This window comes from Stegostoma tigrinum, chromosome 12 (assembly GCF_030684315.1).
Source record: "Stegostoma tigrinum isolate sSteTig4 chromosome 12, sSteTig4.hap1, whole genome shotgun sequence".
Classification (NCBI taxonomy): domain Eukaryota; kingdom Metazoa; phylum Chordata; class Chondrichthyes; order Orectolobiformes; family Stegostomatidae; genus Stegostoma; species Stegostoma tigrinum.
Genome location: NC_081365.1, coordinates 15444603 through 15466031, shown reverse-complemented (window position 1 = coordinate 15466031; position 21429 = coordinate 15444603). Strand labels below are relative to the sequence as shown.

General features: G+C 42.3%; 1 protein-coding gene across 7 annotated transcripts in view; it reads right to left on the bottom strand.

The window, feature by feature from the left end:
- Positions 1 to 5790: 5790 nt before the first annotated feature.
- prdm15 (PR domain containing 15) overlaps positions 5791 to 21429 on the bottom strand; it is a 72156-nt gene continuing 56517 nt past the window's right edge. For all 7 annotated transcript variants that reach the window (XM_048540692.2, XM_048540689.2, XM_048540693.2 and 4 more), the window contains 3 exons: positions 14894 to 15069; positions 7892 to 8146; positions 5791 to 6648 (listed from right to left, as the gene is read on the bottom strand). In XM_048540692.2, the coding sequence (XP_048396649.1) occupies positions 6121 to 6648; positions 7892 to 8146; positions 14894 to 15069 (959 nt within the window). In that variant the 3' untranslated portion in view covers positions 5791 to 6120. The remainder of the gene's footprint in view (positions 6649 to 7891; positions 8147 to 14893; positions 15070 to 21429) is intronic.

Here is a 21429-nt window from a genome sequence, read left to right as displayed (position 1 = left end):
TACCTCCTTGAAGACACAATGTTTTGGCGTCAACCGTTTTCAGTGGTAGTGAATCCCACAGGCTCACCGTTTCCTGGCGAAGATGTTCCTCTACATTTCAATCCGAAAAGTTTACCCCCTTACCCTTAGACTGGTTCTGGAATCCCCATCATTAAGAACATTCTTCCTATATCTAACTTGTCCATTGCTCTTAGAACCTATTATAGGTTTCTGTGAGATTCTCTTCACTCTTCAAAACTCTAAATATGGTCCTAACTGACTCAATGTCTCCTCACACCTCAATCCTAACATTTCAGGCATCAGTTTGGTTAACCTTGCACTCCCTCTGTTGCAAGAACATTCATCTTCAGATAAGGAGAACAAAACTGTATGCAGTATTCCAGGTGTGGCCTCACCCATATCCTGTACAATTGCAGCAAGACAACCATGTTCCTGTACTCAAGTCCTCTGCCTATGAAAGCCAGCATAGACTTCTTTACTGCCAGCTGCACCTGTACAGTTACTTTCAGTGACTGGTGCATGAGGATACCCAAATCTTGTTGAATATTTCCTTCGCAGAATTTACAGTCAATCCAGTAATAATCTGCCTTCCTCTTTTTGCTACCAAAGTGGATAACCTCCCATTCATCCACATTATGCTGCATTTGCCAACTCAGCCAGCCTGTCTAAATGGGATTTGTCAGTCTTCAATCCCATCAATTTCTCCAACACTAGTTTTCTTCTAATACGGATTTGCTTCAGTTCCTCCCTGTCACTAAATCCTGTGTTCCTCATTGTATCTAATATGTTATTGTGTTCCATTATAAATTCCCTCATTTCTGACTGTCAAGGGTATACGAGTTTTCACCAATTTTTTTTCTTTACTTATCTGGAGAAACTTTGACAGTTATGTTCCCTGCAAACTTACTCTCATACTTTATTTTCTGCTTCTTAATCAGCGTTCTTTGCTGTCTTCCAAACTGTTCTTAATCCCCCGGTCAATTATTTTTTTCCTCTTCAATCTGTATGCTTTTTTTTGCATCTAATGCTGTAACTTTCCTCTTAAGCCAGGGTGTGGCACTGTTCCCTTTGCACTTTTGTGTGAGACAGGAATTGAATGTTTGTCATTGCCTATCCACTGTAATTCCTTTTAATAACATTACCAAATACATCATAGCCAACTCACACCTCATACCATTTTAGTTTCCTTAAGATTCAGGATACTGAATCTGGATGGAGAATTCTATCGTCCTATGGTCCCTCAACCCCAAGGGGTCTCTTACAACGGTTCAAACAGAATGCCAGTGGTGCCCAGACAGCCCCACATTCACCTGTTCCCTCATTCACTGCCCCAGACGTCAGATCAAGTCGTATCAACTCAAGGAATGCAATGGGCCTAGACAGTGTCCCTGGCCATGCACTCAGATCGTGTGCAGACCAGCTGGTGGAGGTATTCACGGACACCTTCAACATCTCCCTCCTACAAGCCAAAATCCCCAATGCTTCAAGAAGACCACCATTATCCCAGTACCAAAGAAAGCACATGCAACGTGCCTTAATGACCAACTGCCCAGTAACAGGTCACTGACGTAACAGGTTCACAGTGGAAGCCATTTTCCTAGCCCCACACTCATCTCTGGAATATTTAAGGAAGGCAATGGCCAAGTGGTATTTTTGCTGGACTGTTAATCCAGAGACCAGATAATGTTCTGGGGATCAGGGTTTGAATCCCACCAAGGCTTATGGTGGAATTTGATGTCAATAAATATCTGGAATTAAGAGTTTAATGATGATCATGACTCCATTACCAATTGTTGGAAAAACCCGTCTGGTTCACGAATGTACTTTAGGGAACAAAACTGCCCACTTTACCTGGTCTAATCTACAGCAATGTGGCTGATTCTTAACTGCCCTCTGGGCAATTAGGGATGGGCAATAAATGCTACCCAGCCAGCAACACCCTCATTCTGGGAATAAATGAACAAAACAATTGGACAACAACACACATAACACCTCCTTCCTTAGTGGGCTTAGGAAATTCAGCATGTCCATAAGGAACCTCACCAACTTGGCACCATAGAAAGTATACTATCTGGGTGCATAATGGCCTGGTATCTGCTCAGGATCACATTAAACTACAGAACGCTGTGAGCATAACTCAGACCATCCATGGACTTCATTAACACTGCTCGATATTATCAAGCTGGAAAGGGTTCAGAAGAGATTTACCAGGGTGTTGCCGGGTATGGAAGTTTGAGTTATAAAGAAAAGCTGGATAGGCTAGGACTTTTTTCACTGGAACACAGAAAGTTGAGAGGCAACGTGATAGAAGTTTATAAAATAATGAGAGGTATACAGATAGTTAACGGTAGTTTTCTCTTTCCTGGGATAGGGAACTTCAAGATGAGGGGGCATATTTTTAAAATGAGAGGACAGAGATTTAGAAAAGATGAGGCAAATTTTTTTTACACAGGGGGTGGTTTGCTTGTGGAATGAACTTCCTGAGAAAGTGTGGATGCGGGTACTATTACCACATTTAAAAGAAAGGTTTGGAGGGATATGGACCAGGAGCAGGCAGGTGGGACTAGTTTAGTTTGGGATTATGTTCACTGTGGACTAGTTGAAGTGAAGGGTCTGTTTCTGTGCTGTATGATTTCATAATATCATCAAAGATCCCTCCCACCCCAGTAATGCTCTCCTACAACTTCTTCCATCAGGCAGCAGATCCAGAAACTGAAGCACTCATACCAACAGGTTCAAGAACAGCTTCTTCCCTGCTGTTATTAGACTGAAGAATGGACTCTCTGACTTCAAATAATGTTGATCTTATTTGGCATACCTTGCTCTGTCTAAGCACCCTATGATCTGTATGATAATAGGAACTGCCGATGCTGGAGGCTGAGATAACAAGGTGTGGAGCTGGAGGAACACAGCAGGCCAGGCAGCATCAGAGAAGCAGGAAAATTGACATTTCGGGTCTCTAACCTTCTTCAGAAAAGGAAAAACCCTTCTGTAGAAGGGTCCAGACCCAAAACATCAGCTTTCCTGTTCCTCTGATGCTGCCTGGCCTGCCGTGTTCCTCCATCTCCACACGTTGTTATCGATGATCTGTATGTCCTTGTTTACTAAGATCTGTCTGTATTACTCACAAGATAAAGGTGTTCACTGTTCTTAGGCACATTTGACCACAATAAATCAAAACAAATATACAAAATTATAGCAGTCCATAATAAATGATGCAGCTTTACTGCATGCATCTCTGATTGCCTGTTTAATGCCATTCCCGATTTCTCCACTATCTACAATAATGATAACATTCTGGTAGCTGTCCTAATTACTTGCTTTTTGAGATATTAATCTTTTGTGATTCATGCATGAGGACACCGAGATGCTTGCATCTCAGAGCTTTGTAATCTTTACCCATTTAGGTGACGTTTACCGTTCTTTCTGCTTGAAACAGACAATCTCTAATTTTCTTACATTATATTCAAATTGCCAAACCTTTGACCACTCACTAAACCTATCCATTTACAGCATCCTTATGTCCTCTTCACAACTTCCACTCCTGCCTATTTTAATGGTATCAGCAAATTTAGCAACAATACCTTCCATCCCTTGTTGCAAGTCACTTATCGCAAGGGTCACTGGACTCAAAGTGTTAACTCTGTTTTCTCTCTACTGTCAGATCCACTTTGTCTCTCCAGCACACAGAGTTTTAAATTTCAGATTTCCAGAATCTGCAGTTCTTTGTCCATTTATCCCTATTCTCTTTCCTGTTAGCCAGCCGATTTTCTTTCCATGCCTATATGTTATCCCCTATTCCACAAGTCTTCATTTTCTGCATAAACATGATTTCTCATTCACCTGCTTACTTTGTCTTCCTGTAATGCCTATAATAATAGCTTCTAAATTATTGTCTAGGAGAAATATCAAGCTAACTGGCCCTTGTTTCCTCCTTTATGTTTCATTTCCATTTAGAATAAAACTAAATGTTATATTAATCTTTTTCCAATCTAGTGAAATCTTCCTTGTAACTAGGGAATTTTGGAAAATTAAGCCAAATATCTCACTAGCCAGTTCTTTATGACTCCAGGATAAAGTCAATCTACTTTAAAGAGCAGAAGGCTTTTTTTAAAAACTAGATTCAAATATACAACTAATATCATCAAAAAGACCAGCTCAATTATTATAAAAAATGTGGAAAGACAGCAGGTTAGATTGAGGCGTATGAGATTAGGAAAAACAGGTCATCTCTACCTAAAACATTAACTTTTCATCAGCACTCGGTAAAAAAAATTAAGGTTTCAAGACAGTAAAAGAGACGATAATGGGAAAAAGATAGAAGTGAAGCTATGTGATTAGGCCAACAACAGGAGAGATAAATGACAAAAGAATTCATAGTGCAAAACCAAAGGAAATGATAATGGGACAGGTAAAGAAACATCTCTTTCCACTACTGATACTCAGCAGTGTATACTATCTGCAATATGCACTACAGAAGTTTGCTAAAGATCCTGAGTCAGCACCATCTAAACCCATGAGCATTTCCATCTAGAAGGACAAAGGCAATAAATACATGGACACACCACCACCTTCAATTTCCTCTCCACTAACTATTCCTGACTTGGAAATACATCACTGTTCCATCACTATCGCTAGGTAAAATTCCTGGGAATTCCTTCCTTAATGGTATTGTGGGACAACCCACATCATAGACGACAGCAGTTCATGACAGCAATCTACCATCACCTTCTCAAGACCAATTATGGATGGGTAATAAATGCTGGCCCAGCCAATGATGCCCACATCTAACAAGTAAATTAAAAAAAACCTCCCTTTTGGTTGTTTTAATGCTCCAACCCCTATCTGGTTTCATTTGCTTACAGTCTATTTCTAACATTTTCTGGTTATGATTAAAGGTCATTCACCTGAAACATAACTGTTTCTTACTCCACAGATGCTGCCTGATCTCAGTATTTCCAGCAGACAGGGTAACACCTGTGGTTGTAATGTTTGCCCTTTGTAAACATGTACTATTGCGAAAACTAGTCAGTTGGATTCTCAATTTCTATGTAATGTTGAAAGGTATGCAGTTCAGATGGCAAAAAGTAGAGGTTAGATCTGATAGCCCTGCGAGTGTTTACTATCTGCACGAACATATGTCCATTAAGTCAGATGCAAGGTGGTTGCTGGCTTGTGTGGAATGTGAGGGGGGCATCCTAGAGTATTCTAGCATTTACATTCATTGGAGAAAATGGCATCGAAACAAGGGAGGTAGCATGCTCTTAGATACCAGCCAATTGTGCTTTAGCAGATTTATTACTGAATGTTTTTCTGCAGTTTTATGATGTTTCCTTCAATTTTATTAGTGTAAGCATTCAGTCACTTTTAATGGGTGTACTAGACAGTGTGCTGCACAACTGAACCATTTTTATCCTTCTCTAACAAGGAGTGTAAGGAACTGAAAATAAGTAATACATACAACAATTAGGTATGTATATATACGTGCCCGATGGTGGGTGTCTACAATATAGGACGTGTAGAGGTGGAAGCAGGAAAGAGAGATTCCAGAAGCACAGCCCTGGATTTTCACATCAGTAATATCTCTCAGCTCGTGTTAACAATCATTTGAAACGGATGAATGCCAGCTTTAAAATCATTCCTTTTCTTTCAAAAAACATAGATTTCAGTGTAAATGAATGAGTGATAAAGCAAAATATACATTCAAATGAAAAACAAAGACACAATGACCCAGAGCTAGAGTCGGCAGCTGCATTGACCCATCCACAAAACCTAACTCGCATCTCAAGATTGTCACAGAATTGTAGGTACATTTATTTTTCACTTCAAATCTGCTTTGTTTTAAGGATTTAATTTTTTTTAAAAAAAAGTTCATTTTAAATCACAAATAATCACACTCAAGACATCTGCTGTGTTTATGTAGACACCTCCCAAACTGGAAACCTGTGTAGAATGGAGAAAAGTGATTGAGGATGGTTTTTGATGTTGTAGAATCAATAAAGTCTGGTGCAGATTGGCAGAGGGTGTCTATACCAACCCCTGAGTAAAAGTGCTGAATGTCGGCCACAATTGACGTTGTGTTGGGCGTCTATGTATGAGTGTGCAGCAGAGTGAATTTCTTTAGAAGTTGTATATCTGCTGCTGGGTCTGTTGGGCCTGTGGTGTCTGAATCTGAACTTGCTGCTGCTGCTGTTGTTGCTGTTGTTGTGCTGATGCAGGGGCTGGCTGTGCCTGGAGGATGTGGTGAGAACTGTCCCCGGCTTGTGGCACAGCCCTCCAGGTCATGGCATGCTGCTGTTCACCCAGTGAGCTCTCCACTGGGGCAATGGAGTTGACGAAGGTGGTCAGGTTCATGGACTGGGCAAGGGAGTGAGCCTGCTGGGCAGCTGCCGGCTGTGCCTCGATCTGGATCTCCATTGGCCGGCTGTGCACCACAGTGGAACCGCTGATAGAGTCAAAGCTGACCGTCAGGATAGAGTCAAGCTGCATTTGACGATCCTGCAGCGTAAGGTTGGTCACCGTGATGGGCTGGAGGTTGGTGAAATGGGTGCCAGCCACTGTGCTGATATTGGGGGAGACTGCGATGTTAGTCAGCCCAGCAGAGCTGGTTGCCGTGGTAGCATTTGAATCTCCAAGAGTCACGACCACCTAGATCAAAGAAAATAAATTTCCTTTTAAAAAAAGTCATGAATACAAGTTAATCACCAGAAAAATAGAATATATACATTTATACAGCTGCATTTGCAACAAAATCATCTGAAACACTTCAAATATGTTTGCTGCCCTACAGTAAGAAATGTAAAAGATGTACACACAACAAAAATCAGAACAGAATGGGAGTTCAGCTCGGTGTCCTGATGGTACTTTTAAAAAAAAATTCATTCACAGGGTGTGGACATCAAGTTGGTGGTAAGCTGCTTTCTTGAGCCACTGCAGTCCTTGGTGTAGCACCCCCTGCAGTGCTGTTAGGAAAGGAGTTCCAGTGACACTAGTTCCTGTAAATGAATGGAAATATATTTCTAACTCAGGATGGTGTGTGGTTTGGCAGGGAAATAAAAAATGATGGTACGCATGTTCACATGCTGCCCTCGCTTAACATCCAACCAATATCACTGGAAATGATTACCTAGACATAATTTTATTGCTAACTGTGGGTCTTTGCTATGAGAAAATTAGCTGCAGCATTTCCTGAATTACAGTACTGTCTACAAAAACTGGCTGTAAAGTGTCTTCATACATCTTCAGTCATAAAAGGAGGTGTGCAAATACAAGTGTTTTTTTTTAAATTTTACCATCAGTGGAGCATTAAAGAAAGACTTGTATTTATATAAGCATATTCCACCACCACTGCAAATCTCAAAACACTTTTGTATTCGCTGTTGTAATATAAGAAAACATGGCAGCCAAATTGTGTGCAACAAGCTTCTGCAAACAAAAACGTGATAATGACTAGATAATCTGTTTTCATAATGTTGTTTGAAGGATAAATATTGGTTCGGATACTGGGGATAACCACCCATTCTGCTTCAATTTAGCGTTTGCACATAAATCCGATAGGATTGCCTGGGCCTCACCTTTTAATATCTCCAACAGTACAGAATTTCCTTACACTGTCATCAGGCTAATGCTTTTTGCTTAAGTTCTTAGGTTGGGATTTGGACCATAAATCTTGTGAGTCAAGAAGTGATGCTACTACCAACTGAATGATGACTGATAGAGTCAATGTCTCCGTAGTGCTGTTTAAAAAGGAATTACTGGAACAGCAACCCTCATTTGAAAGTGGGAGTTCTCTGTTAGTGACCCAAGTTAAACAGTGAGTAACTTCATCATGGCATACACTGATTATCACATACACATTCTAATTAGGATTCTACTATGATCCCTCACTAACCTGACTCATATTCTGTACCGCAGAATCTGTCTCATCATCAACAGTTCCTGTGAAACCAGTTTCTTTGTCTGTGTAAGTGTACATCGTTGCCTCTTCAGCAGCTGTTGCTGATTCATCATCTTCATCTTCATCCTCATCTTCATCTTCATCCTCCTCCTCCTCTTCTTCTGTCTTCCATTTCTTCCTTTGCCCTCGTTTTGATCTCTTCACTTCACCCATTTCTGTTAGCTCACTGTCATGCAAGCTAATGTCTTGCTGCAAGAAGAAAAGGGTAAAATAAGTTAATGATAACCGTTGTCAAGTACTGAGTGTCAATCTCACACACACACACACACACACACACACAAAAAGTGGTGGCGTGTTACAGTTCACTCCAGAAATGCAAGTTGTTAAGCTGTTGTACCATTACATGCATGTTATAATTAGGAACCAAGGACAGTGGGTAGTAGAAACCCGAACATTTTATCTATCACACAGCTGACCAGAAATCTTTCCCACTCTTTCTATTGGCCTTGCAAGTTGATGTCTGACCTGTTTGGCCATGTAGGAATGCACCTTCCTTGTCCATCAAGTCCTGCTGTGGAATTTGCAAATGGAGCTTCTGGCTCAGAGCCCCTCAGTGCCACAAGACCTTCATACGCAAGCACACGCACTGACACAACCATAACAAGCAGGAATCAATTACTTCAGCATTCACAGATCATTCCAGACCTGTTGATCCATTCTGCCTGTCCTGGCTCTTGGAAAATGCTGTCCAATTAATTACATTGCCTCACTCTTTCATGATATAGCTTCAAACTTTTCAAACATTTGTTCGATTGCCTATTGAGAGTTCAACTGTAACGGTAGCAGTTGTTTGACAAAACAGTGGTGAAATAAACATATTTCTGCTTGTGATCTTGAGTTCAAATCCAGTCCTGACAATGGGCTGATGGAAATCACCTTCTGCTGGTTCACTTCCTAAGAACAGAAGTCTTTTCAAAAGGGTACCAATCTGCAATCCCACGCAAATAAACCCATAAAAGCAGCAGGTGCAGGGAAAAATAAAATGAGCTGGATCAGGCGCATTGTTGAGAGGACAGGGCTGAAGAACATCAGTGATGCTGAGGGAGGTACAGTCTGTACTAAGTGCGCTCAATCTGACCCAAGACCTGTATGGCTACCAGCACGAGAGCATTTACTGCATATGCTACACAACAGGAATTGGAAAAATGTTCCACTCCAGGCACTCATCTCAGGAAGTTTTATATTTTAAGAGATTTAAACTGTGGACGGAGTGGAGAAGTTTGCACCAGGGAAAATTAGGATGAAGTTAGGTGGTGATGTTCAAAATTATAAATGGTTTTTATTGAACAATTAAATAAGCAGCAAAAGAATTGGTAATCAAAGGACACATATCACAGGTTAAAATTGTGATCAGAGATAATGGGAACTGCAGATGCTGGAGAATCCAAGATAACAAAGTGTGGAGCTGGATGAACACAGCAGGCCCAGCAGCATCTCAGGAGCACAAAAGCTGACGTTTCGGGCCTAGACCCTTCATCAGAGAGGGGGATGGGGAGAGGGTTCTGGAATAAATAGGGAGAGAGGGGGAGGCGGACCGAAGATGGAGAGAAAAGAAGATAGGTGGAGAGGAGAGTATAGGTGGGGAGGTCGGGAGGCTATAGGTCAGTCCAGGGAAGACGGACAGGTCAAGGAGGTGGGATGAGGTTAGTAGGTAGGAAATGGAGGTGCGGCTTGAGGTGGGAGGAAGGTATAGGTGAGAGGAAGAACAGGTTAGGGAGGCGGGGACGAGCTGGGCTGGTTTTGGGATGCAGTGGGGGAAGGGGAGATTTTGAAGCTTGTGAAGTCCACATTCATACCATTGGGCTGCAGGGTTCCATATTACAGGTGACTGTTAAAAGAATCAGACGTGACACAAGGAAACTTTTTAAAATCTTATTTCAGTGGATTGAGATGGTCCGGATTGCATTCCCGGAAGGGTAACGGAAATAGATTCAATGGTAATGTTGAAAACAATCAGATTAATGCTTGCAGGGAAGAATGCACAGGGCTACTGGGAAAGAGCAGGGAATGCTGGACTAATTGAATAACTGGGACATAATGATGGACTGACTGGCCTCCTTCATCTTGATTTTAGTGTGGAAACATGTAGCTGTGGTGATGTTTTGTGGCATTTGGCAACCAAATTGTTGGACTGTAATGTAATTAGCCAATCTGATAATTATCAAGCTGGGTTCATAACACGACCATATTTCTGCATTTATTGACTTATTAATATTTAAGTTTGGATTTTCCTTGTCCTTTGGTAATTCCAGTAGAGATGGGCTCCCAGTTGAGATGATTATAGTCCTAATTAGGAGAAATTTAAAACGACTCACCAGTATTTTGCTGCTGGCAGAGCAGTCACTCTTACAACCATCCCGAAGTCTGAGCAATGCCTCATCATTTTCAGCGGGGCTACCAAAGCTCCTGAGCTGCTGATCCTCTGATACAGATCCCACACCAGTGGGAGCCCTTCATCAGCTCCAAGTACAGAGACAGCTAATTTGGAGGCTGCTTCCAGAGGATTGAAATGCAGCTTCCAACAAGTGCAGGCTCTGGACCCTCAGTAGCTCTTGTCGAACAGTCCCAGAGATCTCAGAGCACCCAGTAAAATCTAGCCCTTTTGTTCTGTTGCTGCACAAATACAACGGGACACTGTTGGCAAATAAATGGTGCTGGAATTGTGTGTAAGACGTTAGGACATCAGGTGCCTTGCATTCTAGCAATATTAGCCTCAAAACTCCAGAAAATCAGATAACAGAAGCAGCACAAAAGGAAGCCAGTGGGCCATAATATCCAAGCTGTCTGTAACAGAGAGTAACTCAACCAGACTCTCTCAAGCATGCTTTCCCTGTAGCTGGCGCTTTGTTCTTCTCCGGTTAGAACATAGAACATAGAACAGTACAGCACAGAACAGGCCCTTCAGCCCACAATGTTATGCCGACCATTGATCCTCATGTATGCACCCTCAAATTTCTGTGACCATATACATGTCCAGCAGTCTCTTAAATGACCCCAATGACCTTGCTTCCACAACTGCTGCTGGCAACGCATTCCATGCTCTCACAACTCTCTGCATAAAGAACCTGCCTCTGACATCCCCTCTATACTTTCCACCAACCAGCTTAAAACTATGACCCCTCGTGCTAGCCATTTCTGCCCTGGGAAATAGTCTCTGGCTATCAACTCTATCTATGCCTCTCATTATCTTGTATACCTCAATTAGGTCCCCTCTCCTCCTCCTTTTCTCAAATGAAAAGAGACCGAGCTCAGTCAACCTCTCTTCATAAGATAAGCCCTCCAGTCCAGGCAGCATCCTGGTAAACCTCCTCTGAACCCTCTCCAAAGCATCCACATCTTTCCTATAATAGGGCGACCAGACTGGACACAGTATTCCAAGTGCGGTCTAACCAAAGTTTTATAGAGCTGCAACAAGATCTCACGACTCTTAAACTCCATCCCCCTGTTAATGAAAGCCAAAACACCATATGCTTTCTTAAAAACCCTGTCCACTTGGGTGGCCATTTTAAGGGATCTATGTATCTGCACACCAAGATCCCTCTGTTCCTCCACGCTGCCAAGAATCCTATCCTTAATCCTGTACTCAGCTTTCAAATTCGACCTTCCAAAATGCATCACCTCGCATTTATCCAGGTTGAACTCCATCTGCCACCTCTCAGCCCATCTCTGCATCCTGTCAATGTCCCGCTGCAGCCTACAACAGCCCTCTACACTGTCAACGACACCTCCGACCTTTGTGTCGTCTGCAAACTTGCTGACCCATCCTTCAATCCCCTCGTCCAAGTCATTAATAAAAATTACAAACAGTAGAGGCCCAAGGACAGAGCCCTGTGGAACTCCACTCACCACTGACTTCCAGGCAGAATATTTTCCTTCTACTACCACTCGCTGTCTTCTGTTGGCCAGCCAATTCTGTATCCAAGCAGCTAAGTTTCCCTGTATCCCATTCCTCCTGACCTTCTGAATGAGCCTACCATGGGGAACCTTATCAAATGCCTTACTGAAGTCCATATACACCACATCCACAGCTCGACCCTCATCAACTTTTCTAGTCACATCCTCAAAAAACTCGATAAGGTTTGTAAGGCATGACCTACCCCTCACAAAGCCGTGTTGACTGTATTTGATCAAGCCATGCTCTTCCAGATGGTCATAAATCTTATCCCTCAGAATCCTTTCTAACACCTTGCAGACGACAGACGTGAGACTTACCGGTCTATAATTGCCGGGGATTTCCCTATTTCCTTTCTTGAAGAGAGGAATTACATTTGCCTCTCTCCAGTCCTCAGGTCCGACTCCAGTGGAGAGCGAGGATGCAAAGATCTTCGCAAGTGGTGAAGCAATTGCATTTCTCACTTCCCAAAGCAGCCGAGGACAAATCTGGTCCGGGCCTGGCAACTTGTCAATCTTAATGTTTGACAAAATTTTCAGCACATCAGCTTCCTCTATCTCTATCCATTCCAGCATGCACAGTTAGCAAGAAACGTGAATGTTGCAGCTACAAAAGCAGAGATTGGGAATTCTCAGACAAATAACTCAGTTCCTGACTGTCAAAAGCCTGTCCACTGTGAAAAAGACACAAGTCAGGAATGTGATGGAGTACTCTTCACTCACTCTTTCTTTGAGGAAATGACAATGTTGATAGAAAAAGGAAGGGCTGTAGATGTCATATAATTGGACTTCAGTAAGGCATTTGATAAGATTCCCTACGGTAGGCTGATGGAGAAGGCGAAGTTGCATTGGGTCCAGGGTGTACTAGCTAGATGGATAGAGGACTGACTGGGCAACAGGAAACACAAAGGTGTAGTGGGAGAGAGTTTCTCAAAATGGAGAACTGTGACCAGTGGTGTTCCACAGGGATCCACGTTGGGATCACTTGTTTGTGAAATACATAAATGATCTGGAGGAAGGTATAGATGGCCTGATTAGCAAGTTTGCAGATGACACTAAAATTGGTGGAGTCGCAGATAGTGAAGGGGACTGTCGGAGAATGCCAAAAGGATGTGGATGCTTTGGAGAGGGTGCAGAGGAGGTTCACCAGGATGTTGCCTGGTATGGAGGGTGCTAGCTATGAAGTGAGGTTGAGTAGATTAGGATTATTGACATTAGAAAGACGGAAGTTGAGGGGGGACCTGATTAAGGTCTACAAAATCATGAGAGGCAAAGACAGGGTGGAAAGCACGAAGCTTTTACCCCAGAGTGGGGGACTCAGTTATTAGGGGTCATGACTTCAAGGTGAGAGGGGAAACGTTTAAGGGAGATACGCGTGGAAAGTTCTTTACGCAGAGGGTGATGGGTGCCTGGAACGCATTGCCAGAGGTGGTAGAGGCAGGCACGATAGCATCACTTAAGATATGCCTAGACAGATACATGAATGGGAAGGGAACAGAGGGATACAGATCCTTGGAAAACAGGTGACAGGTTTAGATAGAGGATCTGGACTGGCGCAGCTGTAATTTTCTTTGTTCTTTGCTCAGAGAGAATCCCTAGAGTGTGGTAAAAGGCCTTTCGGCCCAACAAGTCAACACCGAACCTCAGAGCATCCCACCTAGACCCATGCCTCTGTAACCCACCTAATCTACACATCTCTATCCAATTCCCTTTAAATACCATGAGTGACCCTGTGTCCACAGTGCTCTTAGGCAGTACATTACGGATCTGAAACACTCTGTGTTTCTCCTCATGTTAACCCTATTGCATTGGTTCCGTGGCCATTCTCTGCCCTTTGGTTGCTAAGCCTTTCAGACATTGCGTAAAAAAGCTCCCAATTACATCTCTTCTTAATTTTGCCAATCGCTTTAAACTGGTCCTCCAGTTTTCTACCCAGTTTCAAATCTACTGTCAAGATTCCTCTTGATTTTATAAAATCTCTGTGAAATCTCCTCTCAACTTTCTTATCTCCAAAAAGAATAACTACAGCTTCTCCAATTTATCTGGATAACTCAAATCCCTTGGAATCACAGAGGACAGAAGAGGTCCTTCAGCACATCAAGTCTGAACTGACAAAAACAATTCTCATTATACCCAAATTCCCGCTTTCCAAAATAAGGCCCATTGCCTTGAACATTATGACATTTGGAGTGTTAATCATTTTTAACGTTGTGATATTTTCTGCCTCTGCTACTCTCTCAAGCAATGCATCTCAGATTCCCATTATCTTCTGCATGAAAAGAAAACTCTCTTTAAACCTCTTGTCTTTCACCTTAAAATTTTGCCCTTGTTATTCACCTTTCAACCAAGGGAAGTAGCTGCTTTCTATTCACCCTGACCATGCCCCTCATAATGTTATACACTTGGATGAGGTCCCCTCTCAACGCTAAAGAAAATAACATAAGCTTATCCAGCCTCTTCTCTGGAGCTATGCTGCTCCGTTCCAGCCAACGTCCTGGTAAATCTCTTCTGCACCCTCTCCAGTGCAATCACATCCTTCCTATAGTGTGGTGACAGAACTGCACACAACACTCCAATTAACTAACGTTTTGCACAGCTCCAACATGACTTCCACATCTCTGGAAATATTACCCTAAATATGCTTGATCACGTTTCTCAAGCATTCACATCCTTGCTACGGTACAGTGCCCAAAACTAAACACAGCACTTCAGCTAAGAAAAACGTGTTCTATAAATATTCATCATGACTTCCTTACTTTTGTATCCTACTTACAATAACATCTACATCTCTACCACTATTCTGTAGCTCATCGTCTATCCATTCAGCCCTGTAACATCTAAACTCCAGAACACTCATTACATTGTGCTGTCATGGTCAGAGTTCTGCACTGAACTCATGTCTAACAAAATGTTCTTCTCGGTTGGTAAGACAGAGACTAACAGGCTGATGTCTGTCTTAGTGTTGTAACCCCCACCAGCCCCAAGTAATGGGCTGTTCCAATCATCAGAGTTTCTAGAAGTTAGTCGATTTCAAACACCTCTCACCTCAGGGTGTTTGCGCCTCATGTGCCTGTTCATTGAAGCTCGTGTAGAAACCTTTGTGCCGCACAGGTGACAGTTCTGGGCCTCCACCTTTTTGTGAGTCAACTGTATATGTTTGAAAAGCATGTATTCAGTGACAAACTTCTTCTCACAGATACTGCAGGTCCACTGCTTTCCAACTGAGTGTGGGAAAAGTGAATGGAGAAGGAAGGAAAGACAAAAGAAAGGGTTTAAAACTGGGGTGGTTGCTGCTTGAAATTGATGTTAGTAAAAGTATTAATTAATGTGAACATACAAGTTAGGATCAGGATGACACCATTCGGCCCCTGAAGCCTGTTCCATCATTTAATCAGATCACATTTGATCAGTTCGTCTTTTGAACTCTACATTCCTGTCTACCCCAGTAACTTTCGATTCTATTGACTAACAAGAATTTATCCACATCCACCTTAAAGATACTTCAGAGAATGCACATCCATCTGAGACAAAGTTCCAAAGTTGCACAACCCTCAGATTTAAAAAAAAATTCTCTGCTTCTTGGTGACAACAGGGCAATTTTTAACTTTTAAACTGTATCCCCTAGTTCTGGACTCAATCATGTCCACCTTGTCAAAACCTTCCAGGATCTCAAGTAAATCAGCTCAGCTCCTCAAAATCCCAGTGAGAACAAGCCTGGTCTGTCCAACCTTTCTCATAAGGCAACTTGCTCATTCCAGATATCAGTCTCATAAATAAGAGTGTGCTGGAGAAACTCTGCAAGTTTGGCACTTCCTGTGGAGAGAGAAAGTGAGTTAAAGTCTATTACAACTCTTCTTCAGATCTGAAATTAATCTGAAGTTGTATCTTGATCCAGAAATGCTGCCAAATCTAGAGTTTCCCCATTATTTTCTCTTTTTATTTTAGATTTCCAGCATCTACAGTATTTTACTTGTACATCAAACAAGTAAATCTCTTCCAAACTGTGCACAACACATTTATGTAAGGAGATTAAAATTGTATTTGAGATGTGGGTCTCACCAATATCCATTTTAAGTGTGGAAAAACACTTGTATATTCAATTTTGCCCACATTAGGATAGCATTCTTTATTACTTGCTGCACCTGCACATTAATGTTTTTTGTGGTTTATGAATGAGGACATGCAAATTCCTCTGCATCTCTCGAGTCTGCAGTCATTCTTGTTTAAATAACTCTGCTGCCTCTTTCTTCCCCAACGTGAACAATTTCAAATTTTCCCACACTATATTCCATTTGCTATATTGGTTGCCCTTTCATTCAATCTATCTATCTATATCCACCTACAACCTACTTATGTCACTCTCACAACATATTTTCCTACCCCTGGTGTCATCTGAAAATTTAGCTACAATGCTTTTGCTCCCCTCATCCATGTCATTAACATGCATTGTCAAAATCTGAGGTCCCAGCATGGACTCCTATAGAATTCCACTTGTCACATCCTGCCAATCATATAAAAGATGCCTTTATGCATAATCCCCATTTTCTGTTAGTCAGCCAGTGTTCTATCCATGCTAATGTGTCATCCCTACACCATAAGCTGTTGCTTTGTGCAACATCTTTTATGTAGCGTCTTGTCAAATATTTTCTGGAAATCCAAGTACGTTATATCTACTGTCTCTCCTATATTCACAACACACATTATTCTTCCAAAGAATTTCTATAAATTGATTGAACATTGTTTCCCATTCACAAATAGTTCCTGATTACCTTGACATTTTCTAAGTGCCCAGCTATAAACTCCTGAAAGATTGATTCTAACAGTTACCTCATGACAGAGCCTACGATCTCCTATTTTATGCCTCTCTTCCTTCCTGAACAAAAAAAGTCTTTTATTTTAACTTTCCGGCCTGACAGGACCTTTACAGAATCTCATGAACGTTGAAAAATTAACTCCAAAGCATCTATTATTGCATTGGTTACCTCTTCTAAGACTCTAAAACGAAGTCCGTCAGGACCAGATACTTGTCAACCCACCAGTTTGCATAAGAACTAGGAGCAGGAGTAGGCCACCTGGCCCCTCACGCCTGCCCCACCATTTAATAAGATCATGGCTGATCTTTTTGAGACTCAGTTCTACTTACATGCCCACTCACCTTAACCCTTAATTCCTTTACTGTTCAAAAATTTATCTAGCCTTGCCTTAAAAATACTCAGCCAGGTAGCTTCAACTGCTTCACTGGGCAGGAAATTCCACGGATTCACAACCCTTTGGGTGAAGAAATTCCTCTTGACCTCAGTCCTACATCTGCTTCTCTTTATTTTGAGGCGATGCCCTCTAGTCCTAGTTTCACCTGCTAGCAGGAAAAACCTCCCTGCCTCCACTTTATCTATTCCCTTCATAATCTTATATGTTTCTCTAAGATCTCCCCTCAATCTTCTGAATTCCAATGAATATAATCCCAGTCTAATCAGTCTCTCCTCATAATCCAATTCTCTCAACTCTGGGATCAACCAAGTGAATCTCCTCTGCACACCCTCCAGTGCTAGTATTTCTCTTCTCAAGTAAGGAGACCAAAACTGCACACAGTACTCCAGGTGTGGCCTCACCAGGATCCTATACAGCTGCAGCATAGCCTCCCTGTTTTTAAACTCCACCCCTCTAGCAATGACAGACAAAATTCCATTTGCCATTTTAATTACCTGCTATACCTGCAATCCTACTTTTAGCGATTCATGCACAAGGACACCCAAGTCTCTCTGCACAGCAGCATGCTGCAATGTTTTACCATTTAAAACGTAGTCCATTTTCCTGTTATTCCTTCCGAAATGGATGACCTCACACTTAACATTGTACTCCATCTGCTAGACCTTTGCCCACTCACTTAGACTATCTATATCCCTCTGTAGTCTTTCAGTGTCTTCTGCACACTTTGCTCTACCACTCACCTTAGTGTCATCTGCAAATTTTGACACACCACACTAAGCCCCAACTCCAAATCATCTATGTAAATTGTAAACAGTTGCAGTCCCAACACTGATCCCTGAGGCGCACCACTAGCCACTGACCACCAACCAGAAAAACACCCATTTACCCCTACTCTTTGATTTCTACTAGTCAACCAATCCTCAATCCATGCCATATGTTACCTGTAATACTTGTGCAACTTTATCTTATGTAGCAGCCTTTGGTGTGGCACCTTGTCAAATGCTTTCTGGAAATCCAGATACACCAGATCCAGAGGTTCCCCATTGTCCACCATGCAAGTAACGTCCTCAAAGAATTCCACCAAATTAGTTAAACATGACTGACTCTTCATGAACCCATGCTGGGTGTTTACAATGGGACAATTTATATCCAGATGTCTTGCTATTTCTCCCTTAATGATTCAAGCATTTTCCCCACTACCGAAGTTAAGCTCACTGGCCTATAGTTACCGGCTTTTTCTCTAGTTCCTTTTTAAAACAGTGGCATCACATTGGCTGTTTTCCAATCTACAGGAACCACCCCAGAGTCCAGTGAATTTTGTTAAGTAATTACTAGTGCATTTGCTATTTCTCTCATCACCTCATTTAGTACCCTGGGATGCATTTCATCAGGGCCAGGAGACCTGTCTACCTTTAGCCCCATTAGCTTGCCCAGCACTGCCTCCTTAGTGATAATGGTGGTTTCTAGGTCCTCGCCTGTTAAAACATTCTTGCCATTAGTTTTCAGCATGTTATTTGTATCTTCCACAGTGAAGACTGACACAAAATGACTGTTTAATGTCTTGGCTATTTTCTCATTCCCAGTTATTAAATTGGAGTTCTCATCCTCTAAAGGACCAATGTTTACCTTCGACACTGTTTTACGATTTACATATTTATAGAAACATTTGCTGCCTGTTTTTATATTCTGAGCTAGTTTACACTCATAATGTATCTTACTTTTCTTTATAACTTTTTTTGTGGCTTTCTGCTGGCCTCTAAAGATTTCCCAGTCTACGAGTTTCCCACTACTCCTTGCTTTTTTGTATGTGTTTTTTTTTCAATTTTATTTCCTTAGACATCCATGGCTGGCTCTCTCTTTTCCTACAGTTCTTCCTTATCACAGGAATATAATTCTGCTGAGCATTGTGAAAAATCGTTTTGAAAGTCCTCCACTGTTCCTCAGTTGACCCACCATAAAGTTTTTGCTCCCATTCTACCTTAGCTAACTCCTCCCTCATTCCTTCATAGTTTCCTTTGTTTAAGCACAGGACATAGGTACTGGATTTAATCTTCTGACGCTCCATGTGTATTTTAAATTCGACCATACTCTGATCGCTCCTTCTGAGAGGTTCCCTACTGTGAGATTATTAACTATTCCTGTCTCATTACACAGGAATAGATCTAGGATAGCTTGTTCCCTTGTAGGTTCCATTACATATTGTTCAAGGAAGTTATCGCGGATGCATTCTATGAACCTCTCCTCAAGGCTGCCATGACCGACCTGGTTTGACCTATCGATATGTAGATTAAAATCCCCCAAGATAGTTGCAGTACCATTTTTACATGCATTAGCTATTTCTATGTTTATTGCCCTCCCCACCACGATGTCATTATTTGGTGGCCTGTAGACTACACCAGTGACTCCTCCCTGCTATTCCTAATTTCCGCCCAAATGGATTCAATGTTTGTTCAGTAGAACCTATATCATCTCTCACTACCGCCCTGATATCATCCTTAAAAATCAGAACAACACCACCTCCCTTACCTTCCTGTCTGTCCTTCCGAACAGTTTGATACCCCTGGATATTTAACTCCCAGTCATGACCATCCTGTAACCATGTCTCTGTAATGGCCACTAAATCATACCCATTTGCCATGATTTGAACCGTCAACTGATCCACCTTGTTTCAAATTCTCCGAGCATTCAGATAAAGTGCCCTTATGCCAGTTTTTGCACTTTCTTTTTAAGTCCTGTTACCTCCATTACTAACAGCTCTTGAGTTCTCCTTCCCTTTAACTTTTTTCCTAATTTTCAGTGGAGTTGAAGCTTCCTTGTCACCTGCTAACCTGCTGCTTTGCCTTACGTTAATAGTTATTCTCCCTCTCTGCTCACTTCTCCCTTCCCCCCTACTTACTAGTTTAAAGTCCTATTAACCACCGTATTTATTCTTTTCACCAGAACATTGGACCCGCCCCTGTTCAGGTGGAGTCCATCCCAGCAGTATAGATCCCTCCTGTCCCAGAACTGATGCCAGTGCCCCAAGAAAAAGAAACCCTCTTTCCCACACCACTCTTTTAGCCACTTGTTTACTTCCCTGATCCTCGCCTCCCAATGCCAATTTGCACGTGGCTCGGACAGCAATCCAGAGATTACGACCCTTGAAGACGTGTTTTTTTTTTAAATTTTGTTCCTAGTTTTTCATAATCCCGAAACAGGTCTTTTTTCCTAGTCTTGCCTAAGTTTTTGGTACCTATGCGGACCACAGCAACTGGTTCCTCCCCCTCCCTCTCTAGTATCCTCTCAAGCCAGTCAGAGATGTCTCGTACCCTGGCACCAGGCAGGCAACACACCATGCGAGATTTTCTATCCTGCTCACAAAGGATAATGTCTATCCCCCTGATGATGGAACCCCCTACAACCACAATCTGTCTTTTTGCTCCCCGCTCTTGAATGGCCTCTTGGACCATGGTGCCATGGTCAGTTGACTCATCCTTCCTGCAGCCCTGTTCCTCATACATGCAGGCAGCAAGTCCCTCATACGTGTGGGACAAATCAAGGGCTGCTGCTCCTGTGTTCCTGTCTGCAGGGTCCCTCTATCTGCTTCACTCACAGTCACACACTGCTGTCCCTGCCCGCCAATCGAATTAACATTAGTTAATCTACCAGGTGTGACTGCCTCCTGGAACACAGCATCCAGGTATTTCTCCCCCTCCTGGATGTGCCGCAGTGTTTGGAGTTCGGATTCCAGCTCATCAATTTTGAGCCGGAGCTCCTCAAGCAGTCAACACTTGCTGCAGATGTGGTCACTGACGTTCTCAATGGAATCAGCTAGCTCCCACATCATACAGCTACAACACATCACCTGGCCTGCCATCTCTACTTAGTTAATTATTTAAAATTAATTAGTTTTTTTTAGTTTCGCAGTGTTCTCTGCTCAGTAAGTTTACTCTGTCATACACTCAAACAGACTCTGGTTTTGCCTTCCGACCCGCTCCCAGAGGATTTGGCGTCTGGCTGACCACCCCGAAAGATAACAAAGAGATGAGGAAACAAAATGCAAATAGCTTACCTGCTCACCACACTTAGTCATTATTATTAGGTTAGAGAAGGTGGAAGGGTGGGAGACACAATGCATGTAGTGTCTCGGGTATTAGTTAATTCCCAAATTTATCAGGTGGAAGCTTACCTTCCCAGACTGCCCTCGCGTTTTCTCCCAGACTCCCACTGCTGAAACAACTGAAAGGCCACAATCACGCGAGGTAAGACTTTTAAAATCAAAAAGCTTCCAAGGCTGCCCTCGCGATTTGCTCAGGACTACTCTCTAGTGATTGTAATTTTAACAAGTGCGTCAATCTCTTTTTCCTCCTGACATACAGCTATTACTGGAATGT